Source organism: Pan paniscus, chromosome 2 (genome assembly GCF_029289425.2).
Source record: "Pan paniscus chromosome 2, NHGRI_mPanPan1-v2.0_pri, whole genome shotgun sequence".
In the NCBI taxonomy this organism is placed as follows: domain Eukaryota; kingdom Metazoa; phylum Chordata; class Mammalia; order Primates; family Hominidae; genus Pan; species Pan paniscus.
Window position 1 is genome coordinate 140,909,680 of NC_085926.1, and position 20,037 is coordinate 140,929,716.

Consider the following 20,037-nt stretch of genomic DNA (forward strand, 5'->3'; position numbering starts at 1 on the left):
AAACAAAACATCTCAGTATTGTATATGGCACTACTTTGTAATTTCTCTTGAACGTATCTGCTGCAGGGAGAGGCCTTAAAAACAAATGGCAGGTGTGGGCACCAGAGAATCAACACATCAGGAAGAGAAAAATGGCATGGTTTTAGTGTAATTGTAAAAAGGTAATACTAGTTGCAGTAAATTGCATGATTCTTACTGTTTATGTGTAGTCCCTTAGCACTAATCTAATTATTCAGATTCCATAAAATTCCATTTGGATTATTTTCATGCTATTTCACTTTCCTGAATTTGTAATTTGAGTAATAGGGCCAGAATTTCATGACGTAATAGGGCCAGAATTTCACGTATCAAGAATTCTTACTCATAATTGTGATGTTCAATTTTTTTTTTTTTCCTGAGATAGGGTCACTCTGTTGCCCAGACTGGAGTGCAATGGCAAGATTCCCAGTGCTCTGGTGGTCCTCCCACTTCAGCCTCCTATCTGGGACTACAGATGCATGCCACCACATCTGGCTGATTTTTAAATTTTTTTTGTAGAAATAAGGTTTTGCCATGTTGCCCAGGCTGGTCTCGAACTCATGGGTTCAAGCCATCTGCCTGCCTTGATCTGCCCGCCTTGGCCTCCCAAAGTGCTAGGAGTACAAGCCTGAGCCACTGTACCTGGCAATGATTTTGAATTTTTAAAAGCGTACTTAACCCTTAATAAAGGCCCGTGTTATTTCTAGTCACATCACATTTGTCTGACTTGCTTTGGGGCTTACAATATAAAAAAGAAGAGAGGAAAGAAGTCTGCATTCTTTTGTTTTTGACTCTTTAGGAGTATTTAGTACAAATTATTTTTAAAATAAGTAGGACTTTGGGGATTTGACTGAAAAGCTACACATATTCACTTTCTAGTGACAAAATCAGCCTGTGGCATTGTCAGAACACCACAAGGCATACCCAGTCCCACTTCTCCTCTTCATCTCAGCTGATGATTTCGCTTTCTAATCCTATAAACAGTTAAGATCTAGGCTGGGCGCGGTGGCTCACGCCTGTAATCCCAGCACTTTGGGAGGCCGAGGTGGGTGGATCACGAGGTCAGGAGATGGAGACCATCCTGATTAACATGGTGAAACCCCGTCTCTACTGAAAATACAAAAAATTACCCGGGCGTGGTGGCGGGCGCCTATAGTCCCAGCTACTTGGGAGGCTGTGGCAGGAGAATGGCATGAACCCAGGAGGTGGAGCTTGCAGCGAGCCAAGATCACGCCACTGCACTCCAGCCTAGGCGACAGAGCGAGACGTCTCAAAACAAACAAACAAACAAAACAAAACAAAACCCTGTTAAGATCTAGTGTGCTGAGCTCTTCAAAGTGGTAAAGTATAGGTTCCTTGGAAACAGAAGGGTCTCTGATTTAGGATTGGTGGGGAGGGAGGACTGTAAGCCTTCCTGGAGGAAGGGACATCTTTACCCAGAGTAGAGTTGGATTAGACTTCAATGAGAGGGCAGGGCAAGGTTGAGGGAAGAGGCCCAGAACTGAAAAAGTATGACAGAATCCAGCAGTAGAAGTAAATTCAATTGGGTTGGAGGGTGCAAGTCATTCTAATTTCATGTGTAGCACTTGTCACTTTCAGATCATTTCTTGTTTACTGTCTGTTCTTCTACCCTCATACCCTCACAGAGAATAGGAGGCCTGGCCTGCTGATTCCTTAGTGGCTGGCATCTATGTCTGTTAATCTTTCTTGAGGGCCAGCCTTGTGTCAGATCCTGTTCTAAGTGCTTCCCTCGCTCCCCACTCCCGCCATTCAACAAAATTCTACTTCTTCAGAGCTGGTTCAAATGCTTTCTTCTCTATGACCACCCCCCTGCCCCGCCCCGTCTCTTTTCCTCACTCCTACTCTCAGAATTAATTACTTCTTTCAGAGGTCCCTCAGCTATTGATCCTTCCTTGCAGCATCAATTTAATTATGCATAGTGTCAGTTTGCGGTTTCCTTGTCTCCTCCATTTCTCATTAAGTTTTAAATCATATGAAGACAGTGCATGTTTATCTGTCTCTGTAAGCCCTACAACACTTTGGGCAGGCTTTTACACACAAAACGGGGCTCAAAAATATTTTGAATAAATGATTTAGGGAGAGGTCCACAAACGCCCTCCACTCCCACCCTAGTCCTCAGAGCAATACTTTAAAATAAAAATCTGACCATTTCAACCTTGTTAAAGGCCGATCTTCATTCTGAGAACAGAATTCTAACTCCTAAGCACGATGGTGACCTCAGGGCGCTGTGTGAACCTGCACCCGCACCCCTGTCCAACCACGTCCCTCCCCACACCTGGTCTAATAAAACGACTGCTTTAGGTGACCTGCACGATCGGCTGTACTGATTCATGCCACAGGCTTTTACCTCAATTACTCCCTCCGTCTGGAATGTCCTTTCTTTCCTTGCCTGGCCTGATTCAGGCATGGCCTTCTCAAGCAAGCTTTCCGTCTTTGAATCTAGGCCCTGATTAAGAACTTTTTAAAAAAGTACTAAGTTCAGAAAAGTTTAATATGGTGTTCCCCCATTTATGTGATTAAAAATGAAAACAATACTAAAGTGTAAAATGTAATCTTTAAAATGTCACACAACTTTACATGCATGCTAGATTTAGAATACCGTCTGTATTTACGATTTTCTCTTATTGACTGTCTCCACGCGCACCCACTCTGCAGACGCCCTAAAGAGTGTCTATCGTATCACCCTCAGGTTGGGTCAAACGCTCCTCTTCTCGGCTTTTCGGGAGCAACCCTATCTCAACATTCACCATCTTAAGATGAGCAGACTGCAAGTTTGCCTCTCCCACCAGCATGGGAGCTGCCGAAGCGGCAAGAACAGCGTTTCCGTCCATCGAGCGCCAGGTCACCAGTCAGCTCCAGTCCTATTTTGAGTTGAAGTAAAAGCTCCTCCCTAAATGGCCAGTGCACGTCTTTAAAAAGCGACTCCTTTCCCACAAAGGAAATACGACTGGTTCGCATCTATCAAGGGTTGGCGTTGGGATAAAAGAGTGAAGTATCAGCTGGCCCTGGACAAGGAGATTCTCTGAATTCCCGGACCCAATAACGCGACCTAGCACCGTGACTCCCAGGAAAACTAGCGGAGTGAGCGCGGCGGAGGAAATTACTGACACCGGAAGTCACGTGAGCGGCTGCCCCTAAGGTCGCTATCTCGACAGTCGACTATTCAGCCTCGCAGGCTCCTCTGGCGGGCTTCACTGAGATCCGCTGTTTCGGTGCTCGACTCGCCCGTGCTGCTGCCGCCGCCGAAGGAGGGGCAAAGCTCAAGATGGCGGACAAAACGCCAGGCGGATCTCAGAAGGCCAGTTCAAAGGTAATTTCTGACAAAATTTCGTAAGTCAGCGGATCTGCCACTGTCGTCTGGGGCCCACAGACGCTTCTGGCCTGTGAGAGGCGATTGGGATTGGGGTCTGCATTCTAGTCGCGACGGTAGGCCCGGGCGCCGCCGCACCGTGGTGCGCAGGTTGAGAGGCCTGGTATCTCCCCATAGTCCCAGCCGGGATTCAGCTCGAGACTGGCGTGCCCAGGGGGTGGAGGCGTGAGTGCTTCGGCCCGCGCTTGGCATTGGAGTGAAGTCAGGAATTCAGATTGAGGTCCGAAGCCGTGAAAACGCTCTCCTGTATCTCAGCTTCCTGCGCCCTGAGACCGCCAGACAGCGCCTGGGAGAGAGGCGGGAATCGCTTCCCAGTGCTTAAATGTCTGCTGCTTTTTTCTCGGTTTTGGATCTCACTCACTTCCGGCCTCCCTCAGTTTCCCTCCAAGGAATGAATAACCTCTAGGGTCGCCAGCTGTGAGGGGAGGACCACTAGGGCAAAGACGCGGAGTGGGAAATGCAGAGGCGGGAGCAGCTCTCCTTTGCAGTGCTGCATAGCCAAGGTTAATGTACACTCTACACGTGGTCCTTACCTTAACGGGAAGTAAAGAGCACTTTTGAGGGTAGAGGACTCGTGGTCTCTTTCTTCATGTTGAAGAAACAGTGAAAAGAGAAGCTCCGTAGACTTGTAAGCTACATACGATTAGTAAATTGCATTTGTGTTTACAGGGAACCCTGGGCACGTATTGTGAAACCAGTGAGCTGTGGTAGTAGTTAAGCATTAGTACGGTTGGGTTCTTAGTTGCCATCTTGGGCGGGACATTTAATCGGTTTTTGGTTTGGGTTTCTGGTCTCGAATATATTAAAAGTAATTGGTACTGCCACGAGGTAGTTAAACTTTCCGATGCTGATGCAAGAAGGTGTGTAACACTTTCAGGTGCTAGGGACTGTTACATCTTAAAGAGTGTGTGACTGTAAATCGGCTATTAGTTAAATTTACGGTAGGAGAGAAGCTTGCGTTTACAGTTGTGAGAAACATCATAACTCGTTTTCTACTTGCTTTCTCTAATCCGACTGTTTATGCCATTTGGTGAACGATGTACACCAAAATAATTAGTTCATAATTAGTAATGGTCTTAACAGACATCGTTTAGTTACATAGAAACTTTGGTGAGGGGCCAGTTTCGGCTTCTTTACAAGGTATTGTGTCAGTTTTTTTTTTTTCCCTCCTCAGTACATTTTCTCGTCTCCCTCTCTTTGGGGGCGAGCTCTACCAACTCTTCTCAACAGACTCCTGACAAGAACATACCGTTAGGGAGCTATTACTATAGCTACATTCATAACAAGTCGTGCATAAGCCTCACAATTTTTGTTTCTTCTCAAAGTAATATTTTAAGTATTCCCTACTTGAGGTCTTGGATACATTGAAAACATTTCAATGTCTGTGTTCAGGCTTCCTTCTAAAATAGTGCTTCTCATGACTGAATGTATGGCTGTTCTCTATAAATTATTGGATTATCCAGTAATCTTTTCTGTTTATATTGCCTTAGATTATAATCTCTTGATGTTATTAACAGATTTCTTACTGATGTCTGTGAAAGGAATCAGAATATCTTAACTAATTTGGAGGCTGCATAATGTAGTGGGAAGATTATGAATTTTGTTAACAAGAGATTTGGGTTCAAATTCTGACTTGGTAATTAATTATATTTGCGATAATAAGGCAGATTGCTTAAACTCTGGAGCCTCAATTCCCTCATTTGTAATGTAGATATAATTCTTTTTTTACATGGTTGATATAAGGATCAAATGAGATAATGTCTATAAAGTACATAATAAATCTTAATTTCTTTCCCCTCTTCTTTTTTGTTTTTAGAGGAAATAAAAAGTTACTTAGCTTTCAAAATGTCAGGATAAATTTTAATCCTGTGATTTGGAATCTAAGTCATCAGCTGTCATAATGACTGCCCAGATAGCTGCTTTTTATTTCTTTTTCTTTTTCTTTTTTTTTTGTGAAAGAGTCTCGCTCTGTTGCCCAGGCTGGAGTGCTGGAATGCAGTGGCACAATCTCGGCTCATTGCAACCTCCGCCTCCTGGGTTCAAGTGATTCTCCTGCCTCAGCCTCCCTAGCAGCTGGGACTACAGGCGCCCGCCAGTACGCCCGGCTAATTTTTTGTATTTTAGTAGAGACGGGGTTTCACCATGTTGGCCAGGATGGTCTTGATCTCTTGACCTCGTGATCCACCCGCCTCAGCCTCCCAAAGTGATGGGATTACAGGCGTGAGCCACCGTGCCCCGCCCTGCTTCCCTGCTTTTTATTTCTAACACATAATTTATTAGAGAAATTGTAAGATCATTTTGGCTAATACTACAGTATTTGGAATTTCTAGCCTTTGATATCTGGTTTGATTTCCTTTCCTCTGGAAAGAACAGATGAGTGGCTTATATTTTACAATACAGATGGAGTGAACAGATACTTCTGTTTCATGATTCGTCGTTTTCTTTGGTAGTTACATTCCCGTTAATATGGATAGGGATGCTTATTATATTTTAGACATTGGGAAAATGTTAATTTTAAAATGTGCAATATGGCAAAATTATTAACATTTCTTAATTATAAAAAGATTAAATTAGATAACCTCTACAGGTCTTCTAGTTGGTTTTTTTTTTTTTTTTGAGAGGGAGTCTTGCCTTGTCGCCCAGGCTGGAGTGCAGTGGTGCAATCTCAGCTCACTGCAACCTCTGCCTCCTGGGTTCAAGCAATTCTTCTGCCTCAGCCTCCCGAGTAGCTGGGATTACAGGCGCCTGGCCAATTTTTGTATTTTTAGTAGAGATGGGGTTTCATCTGTTGGACAGGCTGGTCTGGAACTCTTGACCTTGTGATCCCCCTGCCTCGGCCTCCCAAAGTGTGGGGATTACAGGCGTGAGCCACCGTGCCTGGCTTCTAGTTTTAAAATGATACTTTATGTGTATGTATGTACTTGAATGACTTACCTTTATTCATAATTGTCCCTAATGAAGAGACCCCTGTGCACTTTAATTTTCTGTGTAATTTTGTTATGCTTTGCATTTTAGAGCCTGGCAGATGTAGACATTTAACAAATGTTCTAGAAATGAGCTAAAGTGCATTTGTTTGTTTATCACTAGTCTAAAATATTGCTTGGTTGGGGAGGGGTGTTGATGTTATGTAGTAGCTTTCATTTTGAGAGGAGAGCGAGCGAGCCTGTAATTGTTTACTTATAAAATTGTTAAGCATATTTCCTTAGAATTTAATTTATAAAAAAATTACTATTTTTGACTGTCAGTTGTTTGCTTACTCAGCAAAATTAGGATATGAAGAAAATGTAGTATTTTCTTTCCTTCTGCCATCTCCTGTGCTGGTAATACTGCTAATGTAATGTAATTGTGTGCCCTGCTATTTCACTCTGTGACTATGGCTTTTTTTTTTTTTTTTCTTTTTTGCCGTATCGCCAAAAATTGAGTTAGGTGAATGGATAAAACAGAAAATACTACAGGCTTCCTTGGACATCCAGTGCTGAATTGCTTTGGGAACTGTTTTGATTGACTGCCTTTGCTGATTAACAAAAAGTATCACTTTTAAGAAATAAGTAAACTGAGGACCTGTTCAAGGCTTGTGAACCTTAGGTATTTATTACTGCCAGTTTTCATTTTTTGTGGTACCTGAAAGTTTATGGAAAAAGTCCAAACAAAATACAAACCTTGAAAATCAGGCTTTCAAACAGTTTGCCAATTTTAAACTGAATCTTTATTATGGTTTATGGTTGTAACCTTATCTTAAAATGTAAGGTAGTTTTTTTGGTAGAAGGTTTTGTTTTGTTCTGGAAGGTAGAACTGAACTTCCTTCCATTTTCTCGATTGATACTTTTTCGAAACTTGAACCTGCAGCACGGGTGCTAGAATATGCCTGTTGGTATGGTTTTAAAAATAATTCCTATCTTTCTGGATTGAATTGTTTTCTGAAAGTCCAGTTTTTATTTTCACTTTTTGTATTTTATTTCTGAAGCTTTGTTTTCCTTGGAAAGTAAACCTAAGAAAGATACCCATTTGCCTTACTGGGTATCATTGAGAGAAGAGCTCATTTAGTATGCAAGTTGAAGTATCTACCCCTCTACCCTCCACCCTTTTTTTCAAGGAGCCATCATTTTTGGAATAAAAAGAAAAACTTGCTACAAGATATTAAAATAAAAAATAGTAATATTACAAACTATTTGCCTCATTCTAGTATAGGTAGTTTTAACATTTTATTGCACATCAGCTGTGAGCTGGATATTTTGCTGAAATAACGTTTTTGAAAGCAAGATACATTTGTCAGTAGCACTTGAGGCTAACGGTAGTGTTAGACATATATTCCCTGAGTTAAGTTTTTTCACAAGGCCCTTCCTCAGTTTAGATAAACTATAGGTTATTCAGAGTGTACTTACAACTTTTCATATAGTATTGGTAGTGTTTTGAATAATTTAAAAAATCATCTTAGGTTTGTTATTTCACTTTATTTATATAGTGCTTGTATTAATGATTTTGTGAATGTTTTTTAAAGATGGATACCTTGATTTGGCTTGGATAGTGGTATTAAGCTAGGTAGCTGTTGTTAATGAGCGGACAGCATAGTATGTTGATAGTGTGGAGTGTAATTTTGTTTGGTGGTAGGCACTTGTTCTGACAAGTCAAGTATATTGAGACTCTGTCGCTTGCCAGATCTTGTGCTTGATGTTGAGTTAGAAAATGTTAAATAAGAATGTACCCATTTTTAGCAGCCGGGCACAGTGCCTCCCGCCTGTAATCCCAGCACTTTGGGAGGCCAAGGCGGGTGGATCACCTGAGGTTGGGAGTTCAAGACCCGCCTGACCAACATGGAGAAACCCCATCTCTGCTGAAAATACAAAATTAGCTGGGCATGGTGGCACATGCTACTTGGGAGGCTGAGGCAGGAGAATAGCTTGAACCTGGGAGGCGGAGGTTGCCGAGAGCCGAGATCATGCCATTGCACTCCAGCCTGGGCAAAAAGAGCGAAACTCCGTCTCAAAAAAAAGAATGTACCCATTTTTGAGGAGCATGCTGTCTAGTAGAAGAGAGTCAGCACAGTACAATTAAGGTGGTGTTATGCTTCCTATAGGAGAGATTGTTAAACTTGTGGAGATGAAAGTTGCTTCTCTTAGAGGGTGAGAGGAGAAACGTGGGAGATTAGGAGACAGATACACGAATGGAGAGCTCACTAGGCAGAATGGTAGTGTTGGAGGAATGTTGCTGTGGATAGCTTGCTAATTTGGAAACTCAGATGTGGGGCTTTCACTTGAAGTAAAATTGGAGCAGCCAGAAGAAAATTAGTTTTGTTCTCAGCCAGCAAGCTATAGGGCAATAGGTAGTGTAGTTGGCTTCACTTTTATCCCTTTAGCAGCCATCAGAATGATCTTTTTTCCTTTTGGATTTTCTTGCTGTCCCTCCCCACGTTTGTACTGTCTGCTTTCTCTGCCCTAAAATAAATTTATCTTGTGTATGCTACTTTATTGTGTCAAACTTCCCTTAGTCTGCCTTTTCACTTCTTCCTTTTGTGTTTCTCTTTTCTTTTCTTTTTTCTTTTTTTCCCAGAGACAGGGGTTCTTGCTATGTTGCCCAGGCTGGTCTTGAACTCCTGGTCTCGAGCAGTCGTCCCACCTCAGCCTCCCTAGTAGCTGAGATTATAGGCATGAGCCACTCCCTCCAGCAGCTTTTGGGTCCTTTCAAGAGATTTTTTTTTTTTTTTTTTGAGATGGAGTCTCGCTCTGTCGCCCAGGCCTGCAGTAGCGGTATCTTGGCTCACTGCAAGCTCCGCCTCCCAGGTTCACGCCATTCTCCTGCCTCAGCCTCCCGAGTAGCTGGGACGACAGGTGCCCGCCACCGCGCCCGGCCAATTTTTTGTATTTTTAGTAGAGATGGGATTTTGCTGTGTTAGCCAGGATGGTCTTGATCTCCTCTGACTTCGTGATCCGCCCGCCTTGGCCTCCCAAAGTGCTGAGATTACAGGCGTGAGCCACCGCGCCCGGCCGACTTCAGGAGATCTTTAGGCATCATTGGTTTGTGTTCTTCAGTTAAAAATAAAAAGCCAAACTCAAGACAAATAATACAGTTCAGTTCCAGGTTAGGAAGAGGGAGAAGCTCAGCTTCTGAAGTAGTGCTATATTTACTGTTTACCTTGACTGTTATCTTTAGAAGTTGATTATTCTTTTAAAAATTGTGTTAACTACTGTTTGAACTGTTTAAAGTTCCGTGCTGAATGCTATGTAGCTGTAGGTATGTATCAGTGGAAAATGTCTGGTTTGCAGTAAATGTGATTAGTGACGTCTTAAGCTAACTGAAATCAGCTGGTGCATTGTCCTACACCGGTGCATTGTGCTACACTATGCTGTTACTGCTCTGTTTGCAAATTTATCAAATTGTGTAATTTTGAAAGCTGACAAAATTGTTACTTTTGAACTGATTATTTTTGTATTAGAGATTATTTAATTTGGTGAATGGTTATGCAAGTGAGATCCTTGAAGATTATAGAGCTTCATCTTTTGATGACTTGGAGTCAGGGAAGAGTTAACTATATGGAAATAGGCAGAATGTCTAGGTTCTTGTATCTTTTGTCTTTAAATCCTAGAAATGATGATTTGAATGTGGTGGCATCAAAGACTAAAGAAAGGGTAGCGCTTTCTTAGTTATTCTTTTGGATGCTTATTCTTTCTGGGTGAACTTTAGAATTGTTTTGGCAATTCTCTTGCCCCCTTGCAAATATTTCCCTTTGGAATTTAGAGCTGTTGAATGAAATTGTATTAAATATGTAAAGAAATTTAGGTGTCATTGACATTATCTTAATATTGAATTTTCCCATCCAGTAATATGAATCTTTTGAAAAGGTGGCTTGAGTAACTGGATTTTTCTCGAAGTTTTTGTTTTCTTCACAAGGGTTATATACATTTCTTAAATTGGTTTCTAGATGTTTTTATATTTTTTGTTGCTTTTATGATTAGGATGTTTTTGTTGCTTAGCAAGTTAATACTGGTGTATTGGAAGGCAGTTGACTTTTTTTTATTACTATTGTTTGTTTTTGATATGGAGTCTCTGTAGTGCTGTAGTGCAGTGGCGCGATCTCAGCTCACTGCAAGCTCTGCCTCCCGGGTTCACACCATTCTCCTGCCTCAGCGAGTAGCTGGGACTACAGGCGCCTGGCTAATTTTTGTATTTTTAGTAGAGATGGGGTTTCACCAGGTTTGGCCAGGATGGTCTCCATCTCTTGATCCACCCGCCTCGGCCTCCCAAAGTGCTCGGATTACAGGCGTGAGCCACTGCACCTGGCCCAGGCAGTTGATTTTTTTCAGTCCCTTCAGCCTCTTGCCTGAACTTGTTTTTCTTTTGTAAGAGTAGTTATTTATTCTTTTGGATTTTTAAATTTCTAGATATTTGTAAATGTATGCATTTCAAGGTATGTTTCAGAGTGTGTTTCGTAGTTAATAAATACTAAAAATTTTCTTTCATACCACCTTGACATTTAAGAAAGATTAGCCGCTAGAAGAAAATGAGGGTGGACACAAAAGTTGGGGACAGAAAAACCATGGACAGAAAGAGTGAGATGGGGCCGGGTGCGGTCGCTCATGTCTGTGATCCTAGCACTTCCAGAGGCTGAGGCGGACAGATCACCTGAGGTCAGGAGTTCGAGACCAGCCTGGCCAACGTGGTAAAACTCCGTCTCTACTAAAAATACAAAAATTAGCCAGGCATGGTGGTGCATGCCTGTACTCCCAGCTACCCAGGAGGCTGAGGGAGGAGAATTACTGGAACCCGGGAGGCGGAGGCTGCAGTGAGCCGAGGTCGCGCCACTGTACTCCAGCCTGCGAGACAGAGTAAGACTCTGTCTCAAGAAAAAAAAAAACAAACAAAAGAAAGAATGAGATGGGAGGGGTCCCAGTGCTTGGTTGTACTGTTGTCCTGGGCTGATTTTTGCCTATGCTAATGCGCAATACAGTGGAGTTCAGAGGAGTAAATTGATTCAGTGTAAAAATCTTACCAGCTGTTCTTAGCCTTATGTTTGGACAATGTAAATAAAACAATACTGTATGGATCTTTGCTCTTTTTTAAATAACATGAATCTTCAGTTTTTCTCTTAAACTAATATTTTATCTTGTACTTTATATGACATCTGGTCTGGGAGTTGGGGTCAGGTGAGATATTTGTGATCTCAATATTCTTGATTTCATTTGAACATTTGACACTTAAATATATAAATAAAAACAAGTAAAATTTCACTACCGTATACCCTCAAAAATAAAAACAGCTCAGTGACAGTTATATTTTGGATCCCCAAGTAAAAATTCTTGGAGAATCTTTCTTTCAGAAAGATAGCATACATTATTTAGTTAATAGTCCTACAGCTTGTCATCTTTGTCTTTACATGTGTAGTGACAACAAGTTATTGCATACCATGTATAATCTGATAGGTAGATCACTTAAGAAAAGTTGAAGTTTTAACAGTTGACATCACTGGAAGATATTATATGAACTCTTTCTCATGCCACCAGGCAGCCTGTGACATGCTCTCGAATCATCTCCCTTAAAATGAGTTGTAAATGGTGCCTTATTGGGGATTTGATAATATTTTCTGGAACTTTGCAGAATTTGTACCTTTTAATAGACAGCAAGGATTTATATGTGGATTTCTTTATGTGGCTTTGGGTGGTTAGAGAAAGGAAGAGAGTTCTCGTGCTGTGGACCAAGAAGTTGATGGGCAGTGCTGTGGCAGTAAACGGTGCATCTATGATTAGGATGAGCTTTTGCATAAAACTTCTGTGTAAAAATGGTGGTTAGGTTTCCAGTGTATACTATAAAGAGGTAATTGTGCCTCATATATATCCCACTAGTGTTTATTATATTTTTGGAAATACGCAGGCTGAATTTTAAAGAAATGACTTACACATTTACTTTGTATCACAATCTTTTCATAAGTCAGAGACTGCCTTTGCTCAGTTTTATTAGCTGAGGAGAAATTGCCAGAAGTTAGGAAACTCTAAGTTTGTATAACACGAGAGACATGTTTTGTTAGTATAAGACATTTTAAATTATTGACTTTTATTTTTGATACTTGTAGACGAGATCATCAGATGTTCATTCATCTGGATCTTCAGATGCACATGTGAGTATAGAAGGCAATCTTTGTCTTTTTTCCTTTAAAATTTAATTTCTCCTCATATGTATCCCTACATCAATGATTTTACTTGACAAATAAATACAATTATATTGTATGTGCTTTTTTCTTTTACTCTTTTTTTTCTAGGTGCCTTCCTTTTTTTTTTTTTTATGTTCTGCTTGCATAACTTAGCCCTCTGAAGCGATGTTAGAAACCTAGTATGTATATTTCCTTATGATTTTTATTGTGTAAAAATCTGTACATACATAACGTATCTATACTTATACTTTGACTATGGGATTGCATTATGCACATGCCTTTCTCACCGCACAAAACATATGTTGGAAATCCCTGCAGGTAAACTGTTACAGCTCTAATCTGTTCTTTCTTTAGGCATCATAATGTTCTGTGATGGGGAGGTGCAGTTGTTTGTTATTTCTTTGTTGATGGGCATATATTTTTTGTTTAAAGCTTTCAAGTAACATTTTGGATAGATAATACTACAATAAGTATTTTTTGAATATATGTTATTACAGCAGTGTTCAAAGTGTAGTCTGAAGACCCCTGGGAGTCACTGAGAATCTCTGAGAAGGGTCTGTGAATTCAAAACTATTTTGTAATAATACTAAGGCATTATTTATGCCTTTTTCACCATTTTGGTATTTGCACTAATGCAAGTGTAGCTGGAGGTGCAAAAGCATTTGGTGGGTAAACTGTTGGCACTTCAGCACAGATCAAGGCAGTGACACCAGAATATACTTGTAGTCATTATATTCTTCCCCACCAGGCACAATAATTTCACTTATAAAACTAGCATAATTAGAAATAATTTTTACTGCTTGATGAAGCAGTAAAAGTTACTACTATTTTACTACTTCATCAAGCAGTAAAAATTATTACTATTGTCTTCATCTTTTGTATAGTTCGTCTTAATATTCTGTGTGATAAAATAAGAAGTATGTATAACACTTATGCTTACCAAAATGTGATGTTTGTTTGAGTTGAGAAATGAAACTAGCTGCTTTTTTCATGAAACACCAGTTTTACTTGGGAGTAACTGACAGGCAAACTATGGTGAATCAGCCTTGGGGATTTTGGCAGACATTTTCTTGAAAATGAAGGTAACGAACCTGTTACTTCAAGGAAAACAACTGTTACCAATATAAAATTCAAGCTTGTGAGTTAGTTATTGAAAACTTTCCCTGTTCTTAAGAACTTTTTGATGAAATCAATGGTGATATTAAGGGATGTGATATTTCGATAATGTACAATGAAATCTGTCAGTATCTGGCATGGCTTATTCCTAGTTTTCAGTGCTGTATATGTATATATGTGTGGTTTGTTTTTTTCTCTTGTTTTACTTTTCCTGAAGATGGATGCATCTGGACCCTCAGATAGTGATATGCCAAGTCGGACACGACCTAAGAGCCCAAGAAAACATAATTATAGGAATGAAAGTGCCCGTGAAAGCCTTTGTGATTCTCCTCATCAGAATCTCTCAAGAGTGAGTATAGATAAGATAAGGTAAAGATAAGAAAGGATAGTTAATGATTTTAATCTGTCTTTGACTGAATTTAGTGGTCGAATATTTGGTTTTGTATGTGTTTCATCTTATTCTATTTGAAAATAGCATTCTTTTTGTATTTGGGATAACAGTAAACTCATTTATGTAGGGACATCTTTTTAGCTCAAATGTGAGATATTTCATTTTAGAGTTTTAAATTTTATTTGAAAAACAAAGTAGTGTTTGGATTTAAAATGGTTAATTGTCAAGTTTATCTTTCCCCACTTAAACATTTATTGAACCAAGTGCGAAATACCAGTTACTGGAAATGCACAGATCATTGAAACACTATTCTTGTTCCCAGAGAGCTTATAGTCTCACTCTGAAAGCAAACAGGAGCAGGTGCTATTCACTCTAATGAGTGCAGTGCCCAGGGTAATACAGGAACACAGAGAAGGAGCTTCTTCACTTTTAGATCTCTAAAGTGCTCTCAGGCTCTTTTAGACTTTTATTCTATGTCAAGTAATGTTTTCTTGTGGTTAAATTTGTAACGTAACACAGTCATCACCAGCCAGTATTAACCACTGATAACAAATTATTTTTCTTGTTTAATATTTCTAGGCATAAATATATTTTTACTTTGCCTAGATTTATTTTTATAAGAACCCGTTTTAAAATATCCTGTTTTTAGTTATAAATTTTTTTTCATTTCTGCAAGAATTCTGTAAACAAACTTTTAAATGATTGCTTATATTGTTTATTTGAAAAATACTCCATAGTTTCCTTTGCCACATCTCTCTTGGGTATCTGAATTTAGCTCTTAGGGTATAAATAAAATTTGAGCATGGTAATTTTTCATTGGGTTTCATTTAATTCATATATAATTTTGCCACTTGTTTAAACTTTTGAAGTTGAAACCAAAGAGACTGAATGATGGCAAAACGATTTTCTTTCTATTTTGAGAAAATTTATTTTGAATCCTCTCCTGAAACCCAATATTGACTTTTAGGTTATAAACTGCTTTATTTTTCTCAAAGGGATTTTAATATAAATTTAAAATAGTTAGCAGCAATGTTACTCTTCTATTCTGCATCTCCCAAAGGCAAGCCTATTTAATGACTAGGGCATTTAAAGTCTTGATTTTGTAATTGGTTAGCTTCTCATTTTAGTAGGAGAGAGAAACCTTCAGATTTCAGTATTTTAGGTTGTATTTAATAAACATTTCCTACCTTTTAGGTTTATAAATCAAATGAGTAACTGAACAAAAAGGTCTACAGACAATATATTCAGGCTATATTTCAGAAGGAAGTTGCTTCTAAGTTACATAAATGAAGACTTCATTAAAATAGTGTTTTCTTACATTTAAAATTGATATAGTTTTACTTGAGCTGAAACTTTAAATATTGTAGGTGATATTTTAATCCCAGCAAAGAATGAAATTATGTTCATAAATATCAGTATTATTGATTGAAGAATGAGGTAATTTACCAAATTATAAAAAATAAGTGATTTATAATATGTAAAATGAGGGTTGTAGATGGTAAATTCCTGCCCCAGGACCATGGAAATGTTTGCCTCCCTTTGCCTACTTGAGGATCTGTTTTCTGTCATTGCAACTTTTCCCCAGAAACATTTGTACTTTCCCCCTCAAATGCTTTTATTCTTGTTCTAAGCATTAGTGTCAGTCTCTTCTATTTTTACCTTTTTTTAACATGACTTTTGCATGTTTTTGACCTTGAGCTAGTAAATGAAGACATTCTTTGATGAATACTTAACATCAGAGTCAAGTAAGATAGGCACCTGATGTGTAGAGTAGCCCCAACTTTTCTTTACAATGAAATTTAAAAAAAAACGGCAATCTATTCTGAAGACTTAGTTATCAGTTGATGTGTATTAAAGTTTTAGATAGCATTAAGAATGTATATGTAAAAGTATGCTTTTTATTTCTTAGCCTCTTCTGGAAAACAAACTTAAAGCATTCAGTATTGGAAAAATGAGTACAGCTAAGCGAACTTTAAGTAAAAAGGAACAGGAAGAATTAAAGAAAAAGGTAATGTTGAAAGTGTATTTTGAATTATCCTTGGAAATGAATGTGTCTAAGGGGTTAGTAAGTGTATTAGAGGAATGTTTCCCGAAGATTCTTAACCTCTAGGATATTCTCAGCTCCGCCTCTGAGTCAAATCTGTAATACAACATATATTCCTAGGAGTTGAGCTTCTATCCTTGTTCCCTCACCCTGTTTCTTTTTTCTTTGTTATAGTTTTGGCTATTTTCTAATCTATTCTTTTTGTATAAGTAAAGTGTATGTGTGTGTATACACATTGTACCCATTCCCCTTAGACTAATGATAGCATGCTTTATACAGTACACTTTTTTCCTACTTGCTTTTTTAACTTAACATTGTATCTCAGAAATTACCTCAAGTATATAGAAATACTCCTTATTCATTTGCTATGGCTGTGTAGATATGCAATGATTTATTCAACTAAAATTCTATCGAGGGCATTTATGTTTTGTTCTTTTGCCATTAAAAGTAATGCTGTTATGGATAATGTTATGCATATGTTTGGTTTTTTTGCTAGTGTTATCTTTGGGATATATTCTTATAGGTGAGATTTGGGATATATTCTTATAAGTGAGATTACTGGGTTGAATGATAAATGCATAAATGTAGTTTTTCTATATTTGTCATTGTCAAATTGCTCTCTGTAGGGGCAGTGACATGTTGCACCCCTGTCAGTAGTGTATGAATGAATGTTTCCCCATAGCACTGCCAGTAGAGGACTTTTGCCAATCTCCTACATGAAAAATGGTATCTCAGTGTAGTTTTACATTTGGATTTCTCTCATTATGAGTAAAGTTTAACAGTTTTTCTTGTGTTTGTTTCTGTGAACTGTCTGCTCTTATCTAAACCATTTTTTTCTATAAGTTATATTTACACTTTGTTATACAAGGTACAATTTTTTTTCTCACTTTGTTGATTGTCTTTTTATTTTGCTGCTGGTGTTTTGCTCCATGCAGAAACTATTGTACAATCAGATTTATCAGTCTTTCCCTATGATTTCTGGTTTTTCAGTTTTTTCCATTACCAGCTTATAAAGAAATTTCCTCATGTTTTCCTCTACTACTGAATGGTTTCTTTTTTAAGAATATTAAATCAGATTATTTTGTAGTTTATTCTGGTATGTGGTGTCAAGAATAGATTAATTTTTGTCTTTTTTCAAATAATTATTCAGTTATCCTAGTATCATTTATTGAAAAGTTTGTCTATTTCCCATGGATTTGAGATGCTCCTTTTATTGAACACTAAATTTCCACATGCTATTCGATTTTATTCTGTATTTTCTGTTATGTTCCATTGGCCTTTCTTCTGTTCATACATGTTTTGGGGACATTTAGAATAATTGAAAATATCAAGATTCTTCTGAGCTTTCTTTATATCAAGATTCTTCTGAGCTTTCCTTAATGCCACTTGTCAGTAGATATTGCTGCTTCAACTTCTAATACTCATGTTTTTGGTGATTTGAAAAATATTTATATTCACTGAATTAAATCATCATGCCTTGGAAACTTGGTAAACATTACTAGCAAAGTATGTTTTCATACAGTCAGTTGTCATACAATTTGATGCTTGAGTTGTCTCTAGACAAATTTACTAATTAATCTATACTTAGGGCTTCTTTTCTAGTTCTGCAAATTGCCGGTAGAGGAGCAAAGCCTCTCTTGGTTTCATTAATTAATACTTAATATCTACTAAAGATTAGATGTTATTACTTGTTAGGACTGCTTAACCTGGGAAGGGAGGGTTTTCGTCCATATTATTCCTTGATGAATTTAGCCTTGTGTACATTAACAATTTTTGTATTGTGTAATATTAATATTTTCATGTGTATTTAGGAGGATGAAAAGGCAGCTGCTGAGATTTATGAGGAGTTTCTTGCTGCTTTTGAAGGAAGTGATGGTAATAAAGTGAAAACATTTGTGCGAGGGGGTGTTGTTAATGCAGCTAAAGGTAAGTTTATAAAGTATAACTGCTAATAAAGCATAACTGTATTACAGTTTTTGAGCGAGCCCCGTCTTGGTTGAATGACTGCAGGTAGATAATTATGAAAGGAAGTTTGGTTGCTTTTGAATTTCACATTTTCTATCAGCACCCTCTAGTGGTTATTATTAATTAGCAAAATAAATGGCCAAGTGTCAATTAATGAGATGCTGAAGACAGATAGCTTTTAAACATATTTAGTCCCTTTCAAGTTTTAAGACAGCAGAGCACTTGTCACAAATTTTAATATGTGTCATAGTTTTGCTATGAAATGATTAAATTAGCATTATTGAGGTGATATTTGAATTTAATTTCATATTTGTTAATAGTGATACATCTTAATACTAAAAGCATTTTACTAATTTTTACTTGTTTTTAAATAAAACAGTAAAGAAAAATATTGCGAAATTAGTTTTGAAACTTAGTATTTTAAATTTCAGAAGAACATGAAACAGATGAAAAAAGAGGTAAAATCTATAAGCCATCTTCAAGATTTGCAGATCAAAAAAATCCTCCAAATCAGTCTTCCAATGAAAGACCACCATCTCTTCTTGTGATAGAAACCAAAAAACCTGTAAGTCATACTTAAGTAATTGACCATTTATGTTCAGAGATGACACTGCCAGTGATACTTCCACTGTAAGCAAGACTTTGGCTTTTTTTCGTTTTTGGTGGGGGCAGGGTGGTAGATGTTAAGTTTTGATGCTTTCTAACCCAGTAATTTACTTAGATGAGAGATAATGAATTGGGACACATAGATGATATTCTTTTTATGCTTTTTGAGCAGTGAACATTTGCTATTTATGCTCATAATATATTGCAAGTCAAAAATTGACTATATTTGACTTGCAGTGGGGTTGTCTTTTTAAGCATTTCCGAACTGAGGTATTTAAATTATTAGTATGTGTAGTGTATATTTCCCAGAACATTTTTGGAACATTTTGGGAATTACTGTCAGAATTAGTGACACTTAAAATATTCTCAGTGTTAGAAAAATTTTTTTTTTCTTTGAGGGTTTAGTTTTTATGGGAGATGGTAGACAGATGTGGGTCATGTCATTTGGAACCAAATGTGGTGAATAAATATGATTGCATTGAATAGTAAGCCTGGTTTTTTTTGTGTGGCTTAAAAAATATCTCTAAAAGCAATGACAAAAAACCCCAGCTTTATTGAGATATAATTCACATACAATACAATAAAATTTACCTTTTTTTTTTTTTTTTTTTTTTTTTTGAGACAGTCTCTCTGTCGCCCAGGCTAGAGTGCAGTAGTGTGATTACGGCTCCTGCAGCCTCAACCTCGTAGGCTCAGGTGGTCCTCCCACCTCAGTCTCATGAGTAGCTGGGACCACAGGCAATGAAGTCCCATGCCCAGCTAATTTTTTGGTATTTTTTTGTGAAAATGGGGTTTTGCCATTTTGCCCAGGCTGGTCTCAAACTCCTGGACTCAAGTGATTTGCCCACTTTGGCCTCCCAAAGTGCTGGGATTACAGACGCCTGGCTAAAATTTATCCTTTTAAAGTATACAGTTGACTAGGTGCAGTGGCTTATGCCTGTAATCCTAGCACTTTGGGAAGCTGAGGCTAGAGGATGGCTTGAGCCCAGGAGTTTGAGACCAGCCTGGGCAACATAGCAAGACTCCATCTTTACAAAAAAAAAAAAAATTTTAAATAAAGTGTACAATTGAGTGGTTTTAAGTATGTTGAAAATTGTGCAACAATCACCACTCTAATTTCAGAATATTTTTATCACCCTAAAAAGAAATCCCTACCCATTATCAGTCACTCCCATTTTTTTTTTTTTTCTATTAACTTCAGTCCCTGACAACCTACTAATCTACTTTCTGTCTCTTGATTTGTCTATTCTGGACATTTTTTATGGATGGTATTATATAACATGTGGTCTTTTGTATCTGGCTTCATTACTTAGCGTAATGCTTCAAGGTGCATCTTTGTTGTGGCATGAATCAGTACTTCATTCCTT

The 20,037-nt window shown here is 38.2% G+C and overlaps 1 protein-coding gene across 4 annotated transcripts in view; it reads left to right on the forward strand.

Moving 5' to 3' along the window:
* Nucleotides 1-326: 326 nt before the first annotated feature.
* The window catches only part of U2SURP (U2 snRNP associated SURP domain containing), a 60,199-nt gene continuing 40,488 nt past the window's right edge, over nucleotides 327-20,037 (forward strand). For 2 of the 4 annotated variants that reach the window (XM_034957558.3, XM_055110589.2), the window contains exons 1-6: nucleotides 327-3,349; nucleotides 12,471-12,515; nucleotides 13,882-14,013; nucleotides 15,965-16,063; nucleotides 17,911-18,025; nucleotides 18,496-18,629. In XM_034957558.3, the coding sequence (XP_034813449.1) occupies nucleotides 3,305-3,349; nucleotides 12,471-12,515; nucleotides 13,882-14,013; nucleotides 15,965-16,063; nucleotides 17,911-18,025; nucleotides 18,496-18,629 (570 nt within the window). In that variant the 5' untranslated portion in view covers nucleotides 327-3,304. The remainder of the gene's footprint in view (nucleotides 3,350-12,470; nucleotides 12,516-13,881; nucleotides 14,014-15,964; nucleotides 16,064-17,910; nucleotides 18,026-18,495; nucleotides 18,630-20,037) is intronic. The other 2 variants (XM_003826510.7, XM_008951909.5) reach the window with 2 other exon arrangements.